Here is a 23,314-nt window from a genome sequence, read left to right as displayed (position 1 = left end):
CAGATGACAGATGTGAAAGGACAGAAGTGAAAGATTTAAAGGAGAAACAGCTGAGAGTTGTTTAAAGGATCATGACAGATCATAAAACAGATATTTTAATATGATGCATGTTTTAGCTTGAATATGGGGGGGGGGGGGGGGGGTAATTTGGCATATTTACAACTGATAATGGACAAAATGACAGGATGGCTCAAGTCAATGATAAATAGTCAGAATGGACAGAAAGCTAAACAATGCATTTATTGTCCCTGCTTCAAGTGCAAATCCGAGGTGTCTCATTTTTTCAAAGTATTTAGAGCTCATAAAAAGTGATCAATTATATAGTCAAACACATAGGTTCTAGAAAATCTATTTGAACATTTTCCACAGTGTTCTTAAATAGAAACCAATATAGCAATATAACAGGAACAATTTTCATTCCTTTTTATGAGTAAATTACAGTTTTTTTAAAAATGTATTTGATAAAACATACACTGCCATTCAAATGTTAGGGGTCAGTAAGAATTTTTATTGAAACACGATGCTCTTGTCACGGTTCTGTTATGTTTGGACTTTTAGTTTGTTTATCTTCAGTTACATGTCTCCTTTGTTCTAGTTTCCCGCCACTCTTTAGTCACTATGGTCACATTATGATTTTTCATACTGTTCAGCTGTGCGTGATTAATTATCCTTGTTTGGATGTATAAGTTGCAGTCTTTTCAGTGTTCATTTGTCCGGTTACGTCGTTTATGCATGGCGATTGTGTTTGTTTGCTTACCTTGTTTTGGATTAGCTTCTGAGTGGATTATTAAAGTGTGTGATTCCTGTCCCAAGAATGATACAAGGTTACATTATGGACAGATACATGGGAAGGATGCAGTGGGCAGGTGGTGGAGGGAAGAGGTGGGGTGTGTGTTTGGGTGGTTGTATGATTGAGTGGGTGTGTGGGGTTAGTTAGAGGCGGCTGCTGTCAGACCCCTGCTTGCTACGAGACCACCTACAGCAACCCTGCCATCACACAGTCTATTTTTAAACCCTCATAGACAGCATGTAATTACACAGAAGCTGCAGGCACCGAGATGCCCCACGAACATCACACTCCTCCCATTCTCTCCTCTTCTATGCTACCGTGTAATCGCTCCATATTGTTCCTGACCTGCAATGCTGCCTCAGCCTCTTCCAGAGCAGGCCTGGCTGCCTCCAACTTCTCTTTAGCGATGGCCTTGTCTGCAGAGATGCTGTCAACTATGGCCTGTGCTTTATCTTTGACCTTTTGAACTTCGACTTTGACCTTTTCAGCAGCCTGAGCCTTCACGGTCACCTCCTTCAACACCTGAAACAAAAATTTGAAAACGCTCATATTGTAAAATCTGTAGCATTTCATGCTATAATTCGGAGTCTGGGGTTATTAATTTATCATCTTAATGTTTCAGAGCTCAGTATTGATCTTTAGTTAGCCTGTGACTGGGAGGCGAGTCTTTCACTTAATGGATACTTTCAAACTTTATGCAGCATGACAGATTTCATTTAGAATACAATGTATTTTTAGTACTTTTACAGGGAAATTGATCTTGGATTACATTACCATACATAAAGTTAAAGTTCCGAATGAAACAGAAGCAAAACATCTTTGTTACATGCTGTACACTACCAGTCCAAAGTTTTGGATCGGTAAGATGTTTAATGTTTTTAAAAGAAGTCTCTTCTGCTCACCAAGGCTATGATTAAAAATACCATAAATAAATAATGTGAAATATATGTCAAACTGAAATGTATTCCTGTGATCAAAGCTGAATATTCAGCATTACTCCAGTCTTCAGTGTCACATGATCATCAATGTCACATATTATCAATGTTGAAAACATTTATCTACATTTTTATTTCAGGTTTATTTGATGAATAGAAAATTCAAAAGAACATAATTTATCTGAAATAGAAAGCTTTTGTAACATTAAACAGTCAGTAAGATTTTTATTTTGTTTTATTTTTGGGTAAATAAATAAAACAAATCAATACTTTTATTCATCAAGGACGAATATTAATCAAAAGTTACAGTAAATCAAACATTATTAATCAAAAGTTAACAGTAAAGACATTTATGTTACAAAAGATTCTATTTCAAATGAATGCTGTTCTTTTGAACTTTCTATTCATCAAAGAATCCTGAAAAAAAAACATTGATAATAATAATGAATGTTTTTTGAGCATCAAATCCGCATATTAGAATGATTTCTGAAGGATCATGTGACACTGAAGACTGGAGTAATGATTCTAAAAATTCAGCTTTGATCACAGGAATAAATTACATTTTAAATAAAATAGAAAACAGTTATATTAAATTGTCATAATATTTAACAATATAATTTTTTTTTGTATTTTTAATAAAATAAATGCAGCCTTTGTGAGCAGAAGAGACTTCTTTTAAAAACATTAAAAATCTTACTGATCCAAAACTTTTGACTGGTAGTGTATATCTGAGTGCAACACACTATTAAAAAAGAAAAACATGTAGGATGGGGACTTGATTCTATGCATTGGTTGTTGATTGGATTTCAATATGAAGGCATTGCACTCAAAAGTGGAGACAGATGATTGAGAGCTTACAGGTGCATGGTTTAAGCACACTAAATGACTGGAGAAGTCCAACATACGTCACCAGAAAGAAGTCTGTTGTTTTCACCAGAAGGTCCAGCTATGATATTTTGGTTAAAACTTATCAAAACATTTTTAAAAAATGAAATGATGTATTTTCATTTCATGCTGACTAAAGTTAACATAGACTCACAAAGACATGCACATCAGTCACAACAGCATCAATCAATGCAACACAGAACATCACAATACATATCTCCCCATTCACACATATGGACTATGAATTCAATGTAAATAATCATAACATATTGCACAGCCCCTTGGACCCATATTTTTTTTCTAGGCAGAAATGAGTGCATCAACAAGTTTAATCTTCTCCTGGGGACACTTCAATTTTCTAACAGGAGATGGTTAACTAAAACTTACAATGGAGAGTTATCTTCTGAGCCTGTCTAATGAGAAGTTAATTGTATCAACAGGAGATATGTAATTAACACTGATCATTTTTTAATGGCAGTTTTTACAAGGTGTGAAATCTGTGATTGTATCAGTTACTGCAATTATCTGTGATGAATATCTGATTAAACTCTGTAAGACTGACAGAAATTCTCAAATAACTAGTGCCATTGATCGATTAAAAATCAAATTGCATCAGCATCTTGTGCCATGAGAGCCATTGTTTTAAAGAGTTACCCCCCGTAGGGGTGTTCACACTAACAGCAATCTACACAGCATCATGGCAAATTTGAATTTAACATACCCCCTACACTAAACCCTACCCTAAACCTAACTGATAGTGTGAGCAAAAGTAAACGTGAGATGAAAACACATTTGCTGAAGCAACCATGCCATTTTCTTCTTCTTTTTACGACTGTCCTGCATGAATTTTATCCCGAGCCGGCAGCAATCACGTGGGGCTTCCGCGCTAACACAGAGACCATCATGTTGCATGCATGCAGGCAAAGCTTCAGATAGAAAAATGACATAAATGTGTGTGCAAATGATTTGTTGAAAAAAGCAGAGAACAGTAGCCATTCCTTTCAACATAAAAACTTAAAATAGGTTGGAGACCTAAAAATAAATGGAGATTCATTTTCCTAATTAAAAAAAAAAAAATTTATTTCTTAAAACATGATATTGTGAGTTATTACTGATAATATATAGATTATCGCAGTATCGCCATATCGTGATATTATCGGTATCGTGAACAATGTATCGCGTATCGTATCGTATTGTGAAGTACCCAGTGATTCCCAGCCCTATTAGGCATTATGAATGTTTTCTCTGTAGAATGTAATTTTTTTTTTTTTTTTGTATACAAGAAAACTAATTTACTGTCAAAAATAAATAAGATATTATTTTTTTTACCAGCAATATATCTCATTTTTAATAAAATTTACAAAAGCTATGGCCAGTTCCACAACCCACTGAGCATCGATCAGTGTAGGAACACCAACAAACAACCAACAGTACAAAAACTTGGTGCCTCTGAGTGTGAAAATCACTGTCAGCATGAAAAGTTTAAAAAGTTTGAGAAAACAAAAACAAAACTAGAGCAGGCATGGGAAACTTTGATCCTGCAGAGGTTCATTCCATCCCAAATCAAACAGATCTACCTGTAATTTTCAAACAATCCTGAAGTTTGGTTAGATTTTTTTTAGGTGTATTTGATTAGGTATGGAGCTAAACTGTGCAGGACAGTGGCCCTCCAGGACCAGAGTTCCCCATCCCTGATCTAACCTGGTAGGAATTGTACTCTTAAGGTGAGCATGCAGTCAATCTTCACAATAGATTGGTTGTAAATAACTATAGGCCTGTAGCCTGTTATTTCTTTTAGGGACTCGTTTTGCCCACAGGACACAAACATGTCGATATCTGAGTAATAACAACAGTCTGTCAGAACTGTGGTACTCTTGTCCCTGTACAACAAACCAAGAACTGAAATATCGCCTGCAAATTAAATTTTTTGGATGATGACTCAAGCTATCAATCATGTATAGAGTGAAGTGAACAGGGAGCTGGCACACCCCCGAGGGGCCTCTGTACAAACTGACCTGGGCTTTGAGAGAGTTTTGTTGACCTTTACCATCTAACTATGTTTAGAAATGATAAATACCGTTTTGAAATAGAATGAATTGGAAATTCTATTTAGGGAGATAATTATCTGGGTCTGGGAGGCAATAATCAACAAATACACACATTCTACATGCTTATTTACCATATCAGCCTTCTCATTGGCTATCTGAAGCTCTTTCTCCTTCACCTCCAGCTCTTTGCTGAGAGCAGCAACAGACTCAGAGGCCTCCTTGAGTTTCTGGAGGCCGGTGTTCATCCTAATAAAACAATACACTTGGATTTAAAGTCTGTTATACATGGTTGCAGACTCCACATCACTATTTACAGAAAGTCAGAAGGGAATTCCCTATGAATGAATTGCACCTGCTAATAATGCTGTTTATTTGCACGCACTGTTTGAGTTATTTTAGCTCACGGTTCACTAAATTAATTATGTAAATCAGGAAACAATACAAATGCACTCGCAAAATCTTTCAGTAGGTTGTGGAGGGTGCAGCAGATTAGTGCAACATGGCATACTTTGCGGGCATTTTACTGTATCTCTCCATAGCATCCAATCTATCATCTGCTTTCCATGGTCAATGATACTGCAGTAATTATGCAAGGCAAATAATGCTGTGTTTTGAATAAGGAAGAATTTATAGTTTAATTTACATAGAAAGGTGCCATGTTTGGACATAAAGGATTAACAATGACTTTATTCAAATACACAAAGTGCAGCACTATTTCAACACCAGGTTTAGCACCTGGTTAAAATAAGATGCAAGTTTAAAAAAAAAACTGAAACACAGTGCATAAAAATCCTTTAGTGAATTATCCCCTTATTGTCAGAACATGATAAAATATATTTATAGCTTTTCTATAGATCACTACATATAATTTTCTATATACTGTATTTGTTTTCCTTATTAATTTATGCTTGTTTTCTAGTTTTGCTGATACTGACCTTTCGGCGAGAGTCTGAACCTCTGAGTGCTTCTCTTTGTAGATGGTCTTGTAGTCGTGGATAAAGGACAGGTAGGATTTGGGTGTGACATGTGTTGAACGTCGGTACCGCTGAAAATAATCTGCACACTTTTCTGCCACCCCATCCTGAAAAGAGCCCATGCACTGAACCACTTCCCCCTTTACCTCAGGAGTGCAGTCTATGTCATACCTGGACAGGAAGTGTTCTGACACTGAGGGAAAAATAAACAAAAAGTTATTTGATTTATTTATTTGCACAATACACATATAAGCTGTTTACCTAGCTATAGACAGTTACAATCATTTTGCAACATCTGATTGCTGTGATGCTTTTCTTGATTGTCTTTCAATACATTTAAATTATTGCTACGATAAGAGCTGTTCTCCAAAATATGATTGGTTTAAATTGTTTGTGTAACAGTGTGTGCTATTCCTAAATTACTTGTTTTGTGTCTGCATTCAAAGTAGACACACACATTTACTTGGACAATAAATCAAGGTGGTTATTTTCAGATTATAAGCATTATAAAACCTTAGTTTCAAGGTTGATTTTTTACAGGTAATCTTGTCTGGGGGGTTAACTTCAGCGGCTAGACATTGTTAAAAGCTGCTGGGTCTCCGGTGTCAGTCATTCTAAAGAAATCATGTATTCTAAGTAACATGGAAACCACAAAAAGGGCATTATTTTGTAGTAAATCCGATTTTTAAAAGCTCCTATTGAGTGAAACTTTTTTTTTTTTTCTTGCTGTAAGAAGTTCTAATATAGAATAGTTTAATATCAAACAGTTCAATTGTTCAATATCAGTCACTTTGAATTTACAGTGATAGGTTAAAAAGTTAAAAAGTCTCTGGAACTGAGTACACATGAAGCAAAGGGGTCAAACTGGGCCAAAACTATTTGGAACAGTGGGGAAAATATTGGTATAGTTCACCAATCCAATCCATCTATGTACTGTATGCTCCATTCTAGTTGTTGTGTGATTCAGCACAAAATGTCCTGCATTCCTTCACAGACATGAGATATTTTTGATTAGAGCATCAGAATCAGCACCAGATTTTAGGGTTCACCCTGGGTATATTGGACCTCTTTGGGTCTGACATTTCAAATTACTGACCTGCGATCAGAGCATCTTTGGGCCAGCGGCTAAACCAGTCCATGGTGCATCCTGAAATAAGAGCAGGAAACTTCAAAGCTCGATTACGGAACCTCTCCCCAACTGGAGAGAAGCACAGAACCACATGAAGATTCTGTCTCACTCTGCTCATAAAATAATCATGTAGGTTTTCATTCGTGGGCGGTCGCCGTGGAAACTCTCGCTTCATGACTGGAATGAGGTCACTGATAATCTCGTCAATCTCATCTCGAGCAAACAGATTGGACACCTGTGGCAGAGAGAATATTTCACACCTCATTAGATTAAACCTAGCATTGGTTTCACAGGGAATTTACGCCAAATGTACAATCATGTCATAATGACACACCTGAGGGGACAAAATTACTTCTTCAAGGAAGGGAAGACGTTTAAATGTGTTAGTCATTATCTGAATCACTTAAGGGATAGTTCACCCAAAAATAAAAATTTCAGTTATAGTTTATTCTAGTAGCATTCCAAACTCCAAAGTCCTGTGACTTTATTTCTTGGACCACAAAAGGAGACATTCTAAAGACTGCACTTTTTTACAATAAAAGCTTGTTGCTTATTTTCTGGTTTGATGTCAATGATGATAGTAAGTTGATCACTGTAAGTCAAGTGTTTTATTTGTATGCCATCCGAGGGGAGGGCTCCGACCTTGGAATATGGCCCAAACCCAGATAACTCCCCCCATCCTTGACTGAAATGGGAACAAGCCAAGAGTGAGGTGTTGGGGTTACGGAGGAATGCTTCAAAACTCTCACTGGACAAAGGTGAGGGACAGCTATATACAGTGAGGAAAATAAGTATTTGAACACCCTGCTATTTTGCAAGTTCTCCCACTTGGAAATCATGGAGGGGTCTGAAATTGTCATCATAGGTGCATGTCCACTGTGAGAGACATAATCTAAAAAAAAAAAAATCCAGAAATCACAATATATGTTTTTTTAACTGTTTATTTGTATGATACAGCTGCAAATAAGTATTTGAACACCTGTCTATCAGCTAGAATTCTGACCCTCAAAGACCTGTTAGTCTGCCTTTAAAATGTCCACCTCCACTCCATTTATTATCCTAAATTAGATGCACCTGTTTGAGGTCGTTAGCTGCATAAAGACACCTGTCCACCCCATACAATCAGTAAGAATCCAACTACTAACATGGCCAAGACCAAAGAGCTGTCCAAAGACACTAGAGACAAAATTGTACACCTCCACAAGGATGGAAAGGGCTACGGGGAAATTGCCAAGCAGCTTGGTGAAAAAAGGTCCACTGTTGGAGCAATCATTAGAAAATGGAAGAAGCTAAACATGACTGTCAATCTCCCTCGGACTGGGGCTCCATGCAAGATCTCACCTCGTGGGGTCTCAATGATCCTAAGAAAGGTGAGAAATCAGCCCAGAACTACACGGGAGGAGCTGGTCAATGACCTGAAAAGAGCTGGGACCACCGTTTCCAAGGTTACTGTTGGTAATACACCAAGACGTCATGGTTTGAAATCATGCATGGCACGGAAGGTTCCCCTGCTTAAACCAGCACATGTCAAGGCCCGTCTTAAGTTTGCCAATGACCAGAGGAGTCATGATCCAGAGGATGATCCAGAGGATGATCCAGAGGAGTCATGGGAGAAAGTCATGTGGTCAGATGAGACCAAAATAGAACTTTTTGGTCATAATTCCACTAAACGTGTTTGGAGGAAGAAGAATGATGAGTACCATCCCAAGAACACCATCCCTACTGTGAAGCATGGGGGTGGTAGCATCATGCTTTGGGGGTGTTTTTCTGCACATGGGACAGGGCGACTGCACTGTATTAAGGAGAGGATGACCTGGGGCCATGTATTGCGAGATTTTGGGGAACAACCTCCTTCCCTCAGTTAGAGCATTGAAGATGGGTCGAGGCTGGGTCTTCCAACATGACAATGACCCGAAGCACACAGCCAGGATAACCAAGGAGTGGCTCTGTAAGAAGTATATCAAGGTTCTGGCGTGGCCTAGCCAGTCTCCAGACCTAAACCCAATAGAGAATCTTTGGAGGGAGCTCAAACTCCGTGTTTCTCAGCGACAGCCCAGAAACCTGACTGATCTAGAGAAGATCTGTGTGGAGGAGTGGGCCAAAATCCCTCCTGCAGTGTGTGCAAACCTGGTGAAAAACTACAGGAAACGTTTGACCTCTGTAATTGCAAACAAAGGCTACTGTACCAAATATTAACATTGATTTTCTCAGGTGTTCAAATACTTATTTGCAGCTGTATCATACAAATAAATAGTTAAAAAATCATACATTGTGATTTCTGGATTTTTTTTTTTAGATTATGTCTCTCACAGTGGACATGCACCTACGATGACAATTTCAGACCCCTCCATGATTTCTAAGTGGGAGAACTTGCAAAATAGCAGGGTGTTCAAATACTTATTTTCCTCACTGTATACAGGCTTCTCTTACGCAGATTGGTTGGATTACATGTGCATGCTCCTCCCGAACTTTGTCAAATAAGCTTCATTAGAATAACAATAACTAATCATAGACTTACAGTGTGGTTAAAAACCTAATACCACTATAGATAAATTAGCAAAACAGAAAAGTTTAATCATTATAATTTGAGTGAAAAGTTGAACTGACAATTGATTTCATGAAAATGTCCTCCTTTTACTTAATTAGCAGCATCACTTGAACTATTCTAGGATGACTGAGAATGTTCCATGGAGCATTTTGTATTGTTTTTTTGTTTTGTTTTGTTTTTTACAAGTTAATGTATTACAAATGTACTTTTTGGATTGTTGACCAAGGAATAATTAAGTATTTTCTTTCTTTTTTTTTCTTTTCTTTCTCATTTTAGACCATGCTTCTTTGTTTTACATTTACAGAAACACCACAACATATTTATTTTCAGGCTTAAATTACATTTTGAATCCCAGATTTTCAATGTGGTCTGATCCTCCTCCACTATATAAGACAATGCTATTTTATTAGAACAGTCTACAACAGTCTGTCAGAAGGACTACACCTGGATTAGTGCATGACTGGAACCAGGCAATATTTCACTTAAGTTTGGCCACACAGTCCTCTTGCTGCATGACAGAGTACCACACTCTTGGTCTCATGAATACCATGAGATAAAAATTTTGGAGTCTGTCTAGTCATGTCTCTTGAAAACTTATCTTGCTTTTTCCGCTCTCTTTTCAGAATCTTGGATAATAACTTGCACTAAACTCCATTTGTTATTTCATCTGTCTTCCACATTGACATCATAGTCTCGCCTCATTAGTTTTCAAACTAAACCCTGAAATCCTCAGTATAACTAAGGGCTTGTGTGTTTCATTAATATTCTTGAGCAGAGCTCTCGAGTGCTCTTCTCCTCTGCAGTCAATTCTCTTTATGTACTTAACAGCATGATTAATGAAATAACAAGCTTCACCAAATCTGGCTGACCAAAAACCTTACTTTATGACAGCTTTAACCCTGCGGCTGAATTATAGCCAATTATTCTCAAACCCCTTTATTTATTCAGGGATAGTGAGAAAGACACATTGGAGCATAGTGTTAATTCAATACATTTAGTCATTTCTTAAGCTCTTTATTCTTCCTAGTGCTTATTCTCTTACTGTCTTCCATGTGGCTACCTACTCTTCTCTCTCTTTCTTACAGGTACAACTGGAATCTTTTCCCACAGATCTCTGCAGATTTCCACAGAATTTCTTTCAGTACATTACACACATTTCTTACCCCTTGCGTTTTTGTATATTAAATATTATGCAAATTGAATTATGCTTTTAGCTACCATATACACATTAAACACATCTTAACCATGTTTTAATCCATTCCGAATAGTTATTACACACATATCCCACCCAAAACAGCACAGACAACACACTGTTCATGACAACCTCAAATTGACCCTCTGACATCATTACTGTCTTCCTTAATACTTTTTGCGCATAACAAAGTAAACTTGAGAACATATGTGCCCAGTTTCACAAGGCTTAAGACTAGTCCCAGACTAAAATGGATGTTTGACCTGTCTTAACTGAGAGCAACTTGCATTGACATATCTTAAAATATGTCAGTGCCATTGTTTTGTTTCAAGATGCACGCCAATGTTTGTGTCTAAGGCACGTTCATATAAAAGCTACTTAAATATCCTAATTTAACTATGACCTACTCCTGACTTAATCTAAGTCTTGTCTGTGAAACCGGGCACATATGTTCTCAAGTTTACTTTGTTTTTTATTTATTTATTTAACCTTTATTTATCCAGGTAAACTGTTTGAGAACCACTTCTCATTTACAAACCCTCATCAGAATCAGCACCATCATCTCATTTGTAATGCGCAAAAAAGTATCACTGTTAAAGGTTTCTGTTTTTACGTGATTTTTTGTTGTTGTTTTTCATTCATGGTTTTTGATTAATTGAATCCAATTAGGGTCAAATTGATCCGGAACGTAATGATCGTACCCAGAATTTTAACTAATTATACAAGGGGGAAAGGATTAAAGAGAAATAATAGAAATCAGGCTTAGAAAATTATTGTAAAACTAAGTTATTAACTAATTGTTTTGGCACAAGAAACCTCAACATGATCAAGTAAGTAGATTTAAAATAAAATACTAAAAAGTTTATGGCTTTAGTCCTAATCAACTTTTAAGGGACAGTTCACCCAAGAATGAAAATTCTGCCATCATTTACTCACCCTCATGTCGTTTCAAATCTTCCAAACACAAATTAGATTTTTTCAAGACATCTGAGAGGGTTCTGTCCTACACTGAAAGTCCAGGTAACCAAAGCTTAAAAGATCCAAAAGGTTATAAAAATGTATCTAATGAACCCAGTGGATTAATCCAAGTCATATGAAGAGATATGATCGCTTTATATGATGAAGAGATTTAATTTAGGCTTTTATCTACATCTAAACAATGATCTCCACATGTACATATACTGTAGCGCATCAAATGTGGTAAAAATGGAAGCTCAAACTTGTATCTTATGTGTTTGGAACAACATGGTGGTGAGTAAATGATGACAGGAATATTCTTGGAAAAGTTTACTGAAGTGTCCTGTCTCTTTCAATAATGTAATCTAAATAAACAGTTTGTCTATCCAACTCATCCCCCTGTCTTCAGCTCTGCAGAAGCACAGTGCTTTCCCCTGAGGTGCGATCATGTTAACGCAACACTTCCCCAGTGCTACTCTGTTGGTTTCAGGGTGATGCATGGATTCCACAACAAGTGAGTTCAGCCACTGCTCTTTGGCAGGTGTCACATTGCAGGATGCATAGCTGCTATTTTTTCCCCTTTTGACAAACCCATCTGTCTCTCTAATATGAAGCAATGCATCTCGTGCCTTACAGATCCCATTTATTTGTGTGTCATTACCACACAGAATGAGCTCTGTTATTTGTCAAGAGGACAGGGCAACATGCTCCCTTTGTTTATTTTCATTACAGCACCTCAGGAAATCTGACTTATTTGCAGTGACATAAAGGTTGAGTTATAAGGGGCATACATTGTAACCTTGGGAACACATGTAGTTTGGCCTTTTTTACCATGTGTTCTAAAAACATCATGGAACGGCTCAGAAATGGATGCTGTGGGGCTTGTGGGGAAGGGTGTTTCTATAAGCATGATGTCAGAACAGTTATCTGACCTCTCCTGATGAAAGGACGTTGTTCATGTACTCCAGGAAGGATTCCTCCTTGATCTCATTGTCAGTGAAAATAAAGCTGATGCCTTTGCCCTGTTGTCCAGCAGTTCTGTACAGGCCCTTCAGGTCCTCCATCAGGTTGGGGGTGTTGTAGGAACTACAGAAAACACAAGTTTAAGCAAATCAGCAGTCTTTATTCTTCTGGGTATCCCAAACCGAAGTTCGCAAACCCCAGGGAGTTTGTGAGTTGATAAAAATCTAAAATAGAAAACATAGTAAAAATGTCGTATTTGTTTGCCTGCAAATCAACATCAAAGAACCACGAATCAGTGAATCATAGTCATATATCCTATAATATTGCTATAAAGCTTAGCTCATCCTCAATTTTAGATTGCACTTTTCTTCTTGGCATTCTTTCTGGCCTATAACTGTTAATTTTTCTGAACACATGAAACAAATCAAAATGCTACTGTTTATGAATAAATACAATTATTAGTACAATTTGTATATTACACTTGCCTGGAAATCCAGACCTAAATCTAAAAGATTAATGGTCTGGTGTCGACTAATGAAAATCGGCCAGCTCGAGGGGCGGCACCAAGCATGCATTTGAAAATCCCACTGCACGCAATTGGATAACACTACAACCAATCACAACAAGTTATCGCTTAGCTTCCAGCGGAGCTAACTGGTAGATTAGACTCTTACCGTATCCGGTCGGCAAAACAGCAAAAACGCCCCTTCTTGCAAAGGAACGATTCGAGCGCCGTCTTCTGTTCCTCTTTTAGAGAAAAAGTCTAAATCTTTCATTGTAGCGGCCAAAGCCGTTTCAAACAAATGGTGTTCATCCATAGCCATCTTGCAATGTTTACTAATGACTTCGACGTTGCAGCACTGTCGTCATCGCGCCTCTGGCCCGCCTATATCAGATAACCCGATGTGATTGGTGCAGCTCAGATCGAGGGGCATATTTAATGAGCATCATTACTCGACACCAGAGTAACTCGCTGAGCAAATTCAACTTGTGCCCTCGCGAGAACTCTGGATTACCAGGGTAATATTACACAGCATATGCTGTCAGTGTCCTTTGGAAATGCCCTTTTAATTTTTTTTTTTTAAGTGTTTTCTGTATAGCGAGGAAATAAACAAAACTGATATGTTGCCATTTCGCAACACTTTACCAAAGAGAGTTATGGAATTGGGTGTGAAAAGACTGCCTGGATAGAGAATTGCGAGCAGCTTGTGTTTTGAAGGCAATAAGGTAAAATCCGTCTGTTTTCTCTGGAGACTCTCACACATAGTTTGAGATCAACACCAGATTCATTCATATTCTTATCAAATATAAGCTGGAATGAAAATCTCCAAATACGAGTCAAACTGCCAAAGGCTTGCTGCTGTCATCAGACAGCAAACAAAGAAGAGCACTGTGGAATTACAGGTGGCTACATGCAAAACCTTCTATTCCTCAGAAAACGATTCCCTCCAAATCCCCAGAGTCAAAAATAAGCCAATATATAAAAAGAAAAGCTTGACAAATGGCTCCCTGTCTTTCTCCAGACTTTAACGATTAGCAGGTATTTCCAGTTTCAATTTTAGCACTGAATTATAAATTGCATTGGAAGACAAGGGTCTGAATTGAAAATGTCCAGTCTCATTGTCTGAATCAGACTGAACAGTTGATTGGATATGGGATCTTTCCTCTTTATAGTCTGCAACAGCAGAGCTAAATTGAAAAGGGGAGGCCAGAACACTCTTATACACAGATACCATCTACTGGAGTATGACTAAACTGTATTACACAAGAAAATGTGCTTCATGACTTTTGACATTTACATAAAGGAAAACAAAAGCACTGCTATAACAGTGACACATGTTTATTACAGTGCTATACATGTGTTATTAACTTAAGTTATTATTTATAATTAAGTTATTACTGTGTAATTTAAAAAGTTCCATTGTTAAGACTGTCTAGTGAAGATAGCCTTTGTAAAGACCATCTGTGATGATGATGTAGAAATTAAAGTTGAATGCAAATTTTGCATTATCTAGTACTCAAACAATAGGACACAGATTCAATTTCATCTGTCTCCCTGAAGGGGAAAAGTGAATTCGAATAAAGAGGCTATGAATGATTGAGTTTGCGAAGGTGACTCACCGAGTGAGTGTAATCTGAAAAGTCTTGTAGCCAGCGATAAAAGACGCTAGTCTTGTCAGACTTTGTTTTCCAGAACCCCCTACACCGACCAGGAGGGCATTTCCCCGAGGGGTCCTGATGATCCGAGAAATCTGGGAAAAGAGAGTGGAAGAGAGCCACCTCATTACCATGCAAAACGTTTATACACACACTCTGGCTCCTGTAATCAGCAGAGAAAGTGAACTGGAATAATCAAAATTTCTTGAGAGCACTACATTTCTCTTTCTCTTTCATGATAGAAGGATGCTAATAGCCTATAACAAGGTTATTCTTTTCAACAAACACAGATGAATTGTTGAAATCATTTTTGAGCCCTGAAAATGTTTTCATGATAACAAGGGCAGGATTACCAAACTGGCCATTGGTAACATGCTGTCAATACAGAGATACAAGAAACATTAGTGTAGTATGATATTCTATGCACCTTAACCAGATGAATCATGGCATCCCTGAAGAAAACCATATCCATGCCTGCTCCTCTGATGCTCTCATTGTAATGACTCAAAAACATGTTCAGCCTCTCCATTAGACTATCAAAAGATTTGATTGGCTCGTATACTTTTGGCATGTCGAAATCAGTTTCCTCTGGCTCCTCACCTGTTCAGATATAAAAAAAACCCCCACATAAATCCTCAAAGATTTCATGATGAGAAACTGCCAATCAACTCTCTATTGCACAATACGTGGGCAGGTCCTTTATGTTCAAAGTAACTTTAAGGATGGTCAGTTAATTTGGTGACCATCTTGGTTACGGCTTGGTTAAGGGCTGTTTTTTTTATTTGTTTTGTTTTTTATTGATGTCATCATACAACACATTTCAAACAGACTTCTAACATGACAAGAAGATTTAGCTAATTACATTTTTATACATTTTTATTTGTTTCTGATCATTACCTGTGGCCTCAGGTGCATCTCTGAGAAAGTCCACAAAGTAAGAATCCACCCCAAGATCCACAACCACTCGTTCATCTTCCCCAAGCTCTTCTTCCACCAGCTTGGCCAGTGTATAGTCAAACCAGGTCACATCCTCTGGGGCAGTAAACCGGTCAGCAATAACACGTTTGCATTCATGCTTCCACAGCCGTAGTAATACCTGGGCCAATATTTCATACACAATTTTGAGTAATGTGTAGGGTATTATTTAAAGCTGGAACCAAAACACTGGAACCAAAATGCTTTTCTTGACATTTGTTTCCATTTGATAGTTCTTGAATGTCTGTAGTCTTACTGTATTCATACTAAAGTACTCTGACAGTGTTTCTGCTACTGACTTTTTAAAAGAACAATGGCTCATTCACTAATAATTGCATGGGCTATTTAGTATTAAATGTATGTAAACATGGTTAATATGGTAATAAGTATAATCATGGATTTCTGAAATTTCATTTACTTTTTCTCAGTGTCTAAATAAGAACAGAAATGTAGTTTTACTCACATCAGGCAAGTTGATGACCTCTGCATTCACGCTGAGCATTCCCTGCCAGATACGGGAGAGGTCACGCAGGTTAAAAATGTAGTGAAAGTTGGCGGGAGTGGGCAGCATTTTAACCTTTGTCATTTGCCATAGTCTTCGGGTCAGTGGAACCAGCCTGACCACTGCGTTGCGTACTTCCTCTGAAAATCCCCGACGGGAACAGTAATGGCCTGTGCCTATCACCCCTGCAGCAGGAAACAATATATATAGCAAATGAAAGTGAATGAGAAAGGGTTGATCTATAGCAGACAGAAAACTCACAAAGGTGAAGGACAGAATGAGCAAATGTGACCTTCCTGAATAATAGAATACTGAGTTGAATAAGAATCACAGTTGTCACAAATGTCAATATTACACACATATATTGAGGTGTGTAGGCTAACCTGAATGTGAGCATGATATATCATATCAATAGAAAAACGATCTGTCAACGAAAAGATCCAGACCTTCAGCCGAGCAGGGAAACGCCCATAGTCAGAATCAATATGCATATACAGAATCAGTTCTGCTTAAGCAACGCTGTTGACAACCTTGACCAAATTAAATGAGATGTGATAAATAATTTCTCTGAGGCAAGAAGCACGGTCCAGATACTTCCTTTGTGTTTCTGCCTTTCATAATATTTCATAATGCATGTCTAAATGCATAATTTGACTGATTCTTTTAACATATTTCCATGCCATTTGTTGTTTGACTCCTTCTCATTGGATTATTACAATATTTGCAAAAGGAATATTGGGAAATGTGAAATCGATATTAGCCTATAGCCTAATATAGATATTAGGCTATTAGCCTAGCCGATATTATATTGGCAAACAAAAGGTGCAAAAAAGGTCCAATGTCTATTGTCAATAGTGTAGCAATGCATGAAGCACAGCTCACACAGAAGTCACTTTCAAACCAGGCAGCTTTCTGTTGGTCAACGAGGTGAATTCGTGTGACCAATTTGAACCCATTGCGAAATCTGTGTGGGGAAATATTTAACCCCTTATGCAAAAATCCTGCTCTTGTGAATTTCTATTGAAATGATGTGACTGCACCTTAAAGCGAAATATATAAAAGACTGTCTTAAAACAAATGTTCATTCATGTCCTACAGCCCCATAACTAGAGTAATGCAAGAACTTAAGGAAGGAGAAAATATTCACTTAATTTGGATTTGGATTTGTACTGTTTTACAAATGGTAGACGACAATACTAACCAAAGATCTTGTCTATGGAGGCATTGGAAGGAAGAGTACAGTTGAAAATAGAAAACTGCCTCTTCAGCCTCTGGGGGACGTCATTTCGTCCCCCTCCAGGGTGGATCATAGCTGCCAAGAACTGGACATCCACAATGTTTGTGAACTCTCCTGGTTTCTCCAGGTTAAAGAAGCCATTTTGCTCCATCAGCTGGCGAACTATTTCATTGGTGACCTTTGAAGAGATGAAATGGATTCTGTGAATATATTTATTTGTTCAGACTTTGCAAACAGAGAGTCCACTGTAGTAGAGAGTAGATGTTTTAGCACCCAGTTCACCAAATGAATTGCGCAAATAAAGCATATTGATTTATGATCACAGTTTATTAGATCTTAATTTGATGAATGACTGTTGACATGTCTAAGAGAAAATGCATGTAACTGTATCCTTTAAACAAAATAATGTTTACCACCTACTTTGGCACGACATACATTTTACAAGGCAAATAATTATGCATTTTGGGAACAATAACCTTAATTCCCACATAAAGGAGGATGTTTGTACCAAAAAGAAAGACGCATTACTTAATTTTAAAAAAGTGGATTGTGGGTGGTAAGTGAAAAGGATGCAGGTATTTGCCCTGAATTTCTTAGGTCTGAAACTTCACCTCATAAAACGAAATGTACAAACATATTAGTGGCTCTTAAGTTATCATTATATGCAATATCTTACCTGGTCACCCCACTCATTGATCACAGGCATGTTGATGTCGTCAATAAAGATGGACATTTTCTTCCCTGCTGGAGGGCCGTAAGTGGTTCCCATTCGTTTATCTACATAACTCTCCACAGAGCGCTAAAAGGTCACAAGACACCGAAACAACCATATATATGCTGATTACTCACAAACACATCCAGCAACTCATAAATTAAGAAGCTCAGATGAGATTTGGATCAATAACACAACAGTCAATAATGAAGCAGGGAATGTGATGAAACAGCAACCAGGCTGAAAAAAACTTTAACACCTGAGCCTGGGGATTGCAAGGCACATTGATGCATTCAGTCCCTCATGGGTTTCTTGGTCTAACATTTGCCCAAACACTTTAAGAAACGTGTAAATACAATACAATGGTGTGTGTGTATATGAATGTATTTCAAACCAACATTCAAATGTTTGGGGTCGGGTACGATTTTTTAATGTTTTTGAAAGAAATATTTCACCACTGAATGTAATGTAGTAAAAAAATCAAAAATGTAGTGTCACAGGGTAAGCCTGTGACTATGCACGGACTGAACACGCACACACACACGCACATTTCATACATACATCGGCGTCATGTTAACACGGTCTGTTTGCCGGCACTGACAATCATGTATACACGGACTTGTGTAAAATTTGATGTTATTGTATGTTTAAAGGTGTGTTGTGGTGTATTATGTCCTGTATGTTAGTATTACCTGGTTTACGTGAGTTATATGGGGAATCAGTGGCTGTAACATCAGTGTATATAACATGATAGGATTGTTGTCTGATGTACAGAAATAAAACACCTCACCATTATTATTTGGTTTATATGATTTATTAAGTACAGTGTTAAGAGTCATACAAATATACTTACCACATTTGACGAATCATTTGCCAAACCTGTTCAGTTAAAAATCCGGTTTATTTATACTTGGTGTTCGCGCCATCTTGGTAGCGCGTCCGTGTGTGTGACGTCACCGGGGGTTCCATCCGTCATAGCTGTACAAAAGAAATGTTTTATGCGTTATTTGTTTTATTTATTTGTGTGTACATAATGTGTGTGTTATGTGTGTATCTGAAGATATGAGTTGTTGTATGTATTATTGTTATTATTATATGTATATGTGATTTATGTGAAACATAATTACCTTTTCAAATGGTATGTCCCGGACCATGGGAGGAGTTAGGCCTATAAAAAGGCTCCAGAAATTTAGTATGGGTTGGGAAGTGCTGTTTGTGTCGTGCGGCTGCACGTACAGGTCAGAGTTTGTCTTGTTAATATAATTTATTTTGATTATGTGTCTGGTGCAGTTTGTATTTAAGTTTTTTTTTGTTTTTGTGTTTTGTTTCCCAAATATTGAGTGACTCGTCGTGTGGCAAATAAAATGTATCCTTGAACCTGACCAACGGCTTCCTCTGTCACTTTGGGCCTCCATCCGCTGCTATCTTAACAGTTGGTGTCAGAAGTGAAGGAAACAAATAGCGGTAAAAGTGACAGTGAATCAAAATGCCACCGAAGACCAGGGGTCAGGTGACTACAGATGTGGAAACGGAAGAAGATCAAGGTGCAGTGGGTGGTGTTCCAGAGGAAAGTTTCCAACCTGCTGAGGTTCCAACCACCACAGGTGATGCAGCTGTGACAGCCCTGGCAGGGATGTTTCAAGCCTTCCTGCAGTACCAGAAGGAGAGGGACGAGAGGCAAGAGAGGGAGTCAGCTCGACGGGAGCAGCAATATAAGGTCCTTAATCATCAGGTCACGCAGATGCAGATGGATGTGGAGCGTACCAGGCATAGAGCTACCTATTCGGATCAGCCAGTTACACGAGTGCTGGATCATGTGCCTCCGTTGCCAAAGCTACAAGACAGTGATGATGTTGAACATTTTCTGACTACGTTCGAGAGACTGGCAGAGGTGTACAGGTGGCCAAGGGAGGACTGGGCTGTTCATCTGATTCCTTTGCTCACTGGAAAAGCGAGAAGTGCTTTTGTCGCCATGGCGCCTGCCTTTACCTCTGACTATGGTAGAGTTAAAGAGGTAATTCTCAAGAAGTATGAGATTAGTCCAGAGACTTATAGACTGAGATTTCGTTCATTAAACACAGCCTTTGATGAGTCCCCGACGGAGTTGTACATCCGCTTAAAGGACTTGTTCTCAAAGTGGGTCCAGCTGGAGGTGAGCAGCAAGACAGAAGTGATGGAGACCTTGGTTTTGGAGCAGTATATGAAGGTGCTGTATCCAGAGGTGAGGACTTGGGTGAAGGAGAGAAACCCCAGCACTGGAGGAGAAGCAGCCGACCTGGTAGAATCCTATATAGCAGCGCGGAAAGGATCTTCTGGGACCTTTCGGTATTCTGGTATCTTTCCGGCAGCAAGAGGTAAGTCTGTGGGGTCAGGGGGTAGTTCGTTCTCTCAAAGTCAAGCCCAAATTTTGAAAACCACTCACCTGAAGCCCACACTATCGGTAGCTACACGCCAGACTTTGTCTAAAGACGATATAGTATGTTACAATTGTGCAGAGGTAGGGCATACTAGTCCACATTGCCCTTTGAGAAAACCTAAATCTGCCAGATTGTGTTATGTGCCCCAATCCAGCCCTAAGGTAGTAGTTAACCTAGATAAGGAACCCATCATTTCAGTGTTGTTGAATGGTAAGCCACTAACAGCGTTGGTAGACACAGGTTGTGTACGTACTCTAGTACAGTCACAGTATATAGCCAGAGAGTCATGGACTGAGGAGACGGTAACGGTTTGTTGTGTACATGGAGACAAGTCAGAATTGCCTACCGCTGAGGTGTATTTGGAGGTTAACAATCAGCCATTTTTGATGAACGTAGGTGTTGCTACAAATCTGCCATATCCAGTGTTGCTAGGGACTGATATGCCCATATTAGCAGACTTGGTGCAGGAGACAGCTTGGTGTGGAGTAGTTACTCGAGCGCAGGCTCAAAAGTTTACCCAGGTGTCCCAACCCCAAGATTCTGTAGATAGCACCCTTCAGGAGATGCCATTTTTTATAGAGGAAAGTTTAGGTGAAGAAGGGTTGTCCGAGGAAGATAGATTGGACAGACGCAGAAAAAGGGTTGCAGACTTGATGGATAGCGCAGAACAGGCAGAGTATGAGTGGGAAGAACCTGAGATTGGGGAGTCAGATTTGGTTATACCCAGTGAACTAGGGCAGCTTCAGAAAGAGGATGTCACCTTGTCTGCATGCTTTGAGAAAGTTAGCAAAGATGAGACTGTGAGTTCATTTTATGGTGAGAGGTTCCTGGTGAAACAGGGTCTTCTTTACAGACAAAGTGAAGAAGGCACACAGTTAGTGGTACCCAAAGCACAGCGCAGGAAGGTGTTAGAACTCAGCCATTCTATTCCCTGGGCAGGTCATATGGGCTTCATGAAAACGTTAATGAGAATTTCTAAACGATTTTATTGGCCCGGTATGTATAGCGAAGTGAAGGAATATTGCAAGACTTGTCCTGAGTGTCAGTTGACAGTTGGCAGAACACCTGCAAAGGCACCTCTTATTCCGATACCTGCAGTTGATACACCTTTTGAGAGGATAGGGGTTGACATTGTTGGACCTGTGGAGAGAAGTCAAAAAGGGAACCGGTTTATTCTGGTAATTTGTGATTATGCAACCAGATACCCAGAGGCCTACCCCTTGAGAGAGGTCACTTCAAAGCAGATTGCATCTGCACTTTTAAACTTCTTCTCGCATGTAGGCATCCCTAAAGAGGTGTTAACTGACCAAGGTCCCAATTTCATGAGTCGCACTCTGCAGCAGGTCTATCAGTTACTGGGCATTAAGAGAGTTCGAACTACTCCATATCACCCCCAGACTGATGGTCTGGTAGAAAGATTTAATCAGACCTTAAAAGGCATGTTGAAGAAGTTTGTGTCTGAAACCGGAAAAGACTGGGACAAGTGGCTGCCTTACCTGTTGTTTGCTTACCGTGAAGTTCCCCAAGCATCCACTGGGTTTTCTCCTTTCGAATTACTTTTTGCTCACCAGGTCCGAGGTCCATTGGATGTCTTGAGAGACAGTTGGGAAGCTAGTGGCAAGCTACCCAAGCAAAACACCCTTTCTTACATCCTCAAAATGAGAGAGCAGTTACATCTGGCATCTACCCGAGCACGAGAGAACTTGCAACAGGCACAAGTGAAGCAGAAGGCATGGTACGACCAGAAGGCCAGGTCCCGAACCTTTCAATCAGGAGAGCAAGTTTTATTGCTGCTACCGACATCAGAGAACTTAACATGTAGTAAAACAGAAATATAGTGAACTATTATTACAATTTAGATAGCTGTTTTCTATTTTAATATATTTCACCAGCCATTACTCCAGTCTTTAGTGCCACATGATCCTTCAGAAATCATTCTAATATCTTGATTAGGTGCCATTTCTAATTATTATCACAGTTTAAAATTGTTGGACTATAATTAATATTTTTGATACTTTTTCTGGATTAATTGATTAAGTAAAAAATAAATAAAAAACAGCATTTATTTGAAACAGAATTTGTTTAGTAACAATATAAACGGTTTAAAGTCACTTCTGATCCATTTAATGCATCCTTGCATTGACTATTAATTTTCTACCATTTTCTTTTGTACACAGTAATGTGCTATAAAACTTTTAAGAGTATCATGCATAGAACAGACTGCACACGCAGATCTAAAGGTGAAAGAATGATGCATATGACACAGAGTGCCTTTTAGAAGAGATTTTGTGTGTGTGTGTGTGTGTGTGTGTGCAATACTATTTGACATAAAAACCAGCAATGTAAAATATTGTTTTGTGTTACACCATTATTTATATAAAAAAAATAAAAAAAACAATTACTAAAAAGCTACACTGCTATCCAACTTTTTCCTGAGTAGCTTAAAAAAATATGATATTGTTACAGTTCTATTATGTTTGGATGTGTTCCTTTGTTCTAGTTTCCCCTCACTCATCTGTTTCTATGGACACTAAATCAATCATCACAGCGGTTCATCACTTAGCTCATCACCATTGTATATTTAAGTAGTTCCTCCTTGTGCACTCCTCAGTTGTCCGGTATTGTTTGTGCGTAGCACACTGTCTCGCAATATTTGCCTACCTATTCTGAGTTTTTTAATAAATCCTGTTTTATTTTCTAATCATCTTCGTCTTCTTTGGATCACCGTATGGATAATATGAATGAATAGAACTGAGCTACTGTCTTGTAGTCTATGTTTAGTTAATGTTTAAAAATGTTTAGTTGTTTAGTTAGTTCCCCTCTAAAAGATTATGCATTACAACACAGTAATAAAGTATGTGCAGACTTCATAGAAAGTGTAACCAAAATACAG

At 38.4% G+C, this 23,314-nt stretch overlaps 1 protein-coding gene across 2 annotated transcripts in view; it reads right to left on the bottom strand.

The window, feature by feature from the left end:
* Positions 1–23,314, bottom strand: part of dnah5 (dynein, axonemal, heavy chain 5) — a gene marked incomplete at its 5' end in the record, with an annotated part of 162,820 nt that overhangs the window by 48,484 nt on the left and 91,022 nt on the right. For both annotated transcript variants that reach the window (XM_084089567.1, XM_084089568.1), the window contains 11 exons: positions 1,136–1,312; positions 4,790–4,904; positions 5,594–5,825; positions 6,729–6,996; positions 12,391–12,544; positions 14,543–14,673; positions 15,006–15,178; positions 15,476–15,674; positions 16,017–16,240; positions 17,257–17,470; positions 17,969–18,091. In XM_084089567.1, the coding sequence (XP_083945693.1) occupies positions 1,136–1,312; positions 4,790–4,904; positions 5,594–5,825; positions 6,729–6,996; positions 12,391–12,544; positions 14,543–14,673; positions 15,006–15,178; positions 15,476–15,674; positions 16,017–16,240; positions 17,257–17,470; positions 17,969–18,091 (2,010 nt within the window). The remainder of the gene's footprint in view (positions 1–1,135; positions 1,313–4,789; positions 4,905–5,593; positions 5,826–6,728; positions 6,997–12,390; positions 12,545–14,542; positions 14,674–15,005; positions 15,179–15,475; positions 15,675–16,016; positions 16,241–17,256; positions 17,471–17,968; positions 18,092–23,314) is intronic.

The sequence above is a fragment of the Abramis brama genome (assembly GCF_963993115.1).
Source record: "Abramis brama genome assembly, chromosome: 17".
NCBI classification, from domain to species: domain Eukaryota; kingdom Metazoa; phylum Chordata; class Actinopteri; order Cypriniformes; family Leuciscidae; genus Abramis; species Abramis brama.
Note: the sequence above shows the minus strand (reverse complement) of the source record. Positions and strands in the feature narration are given on the sequence as shown.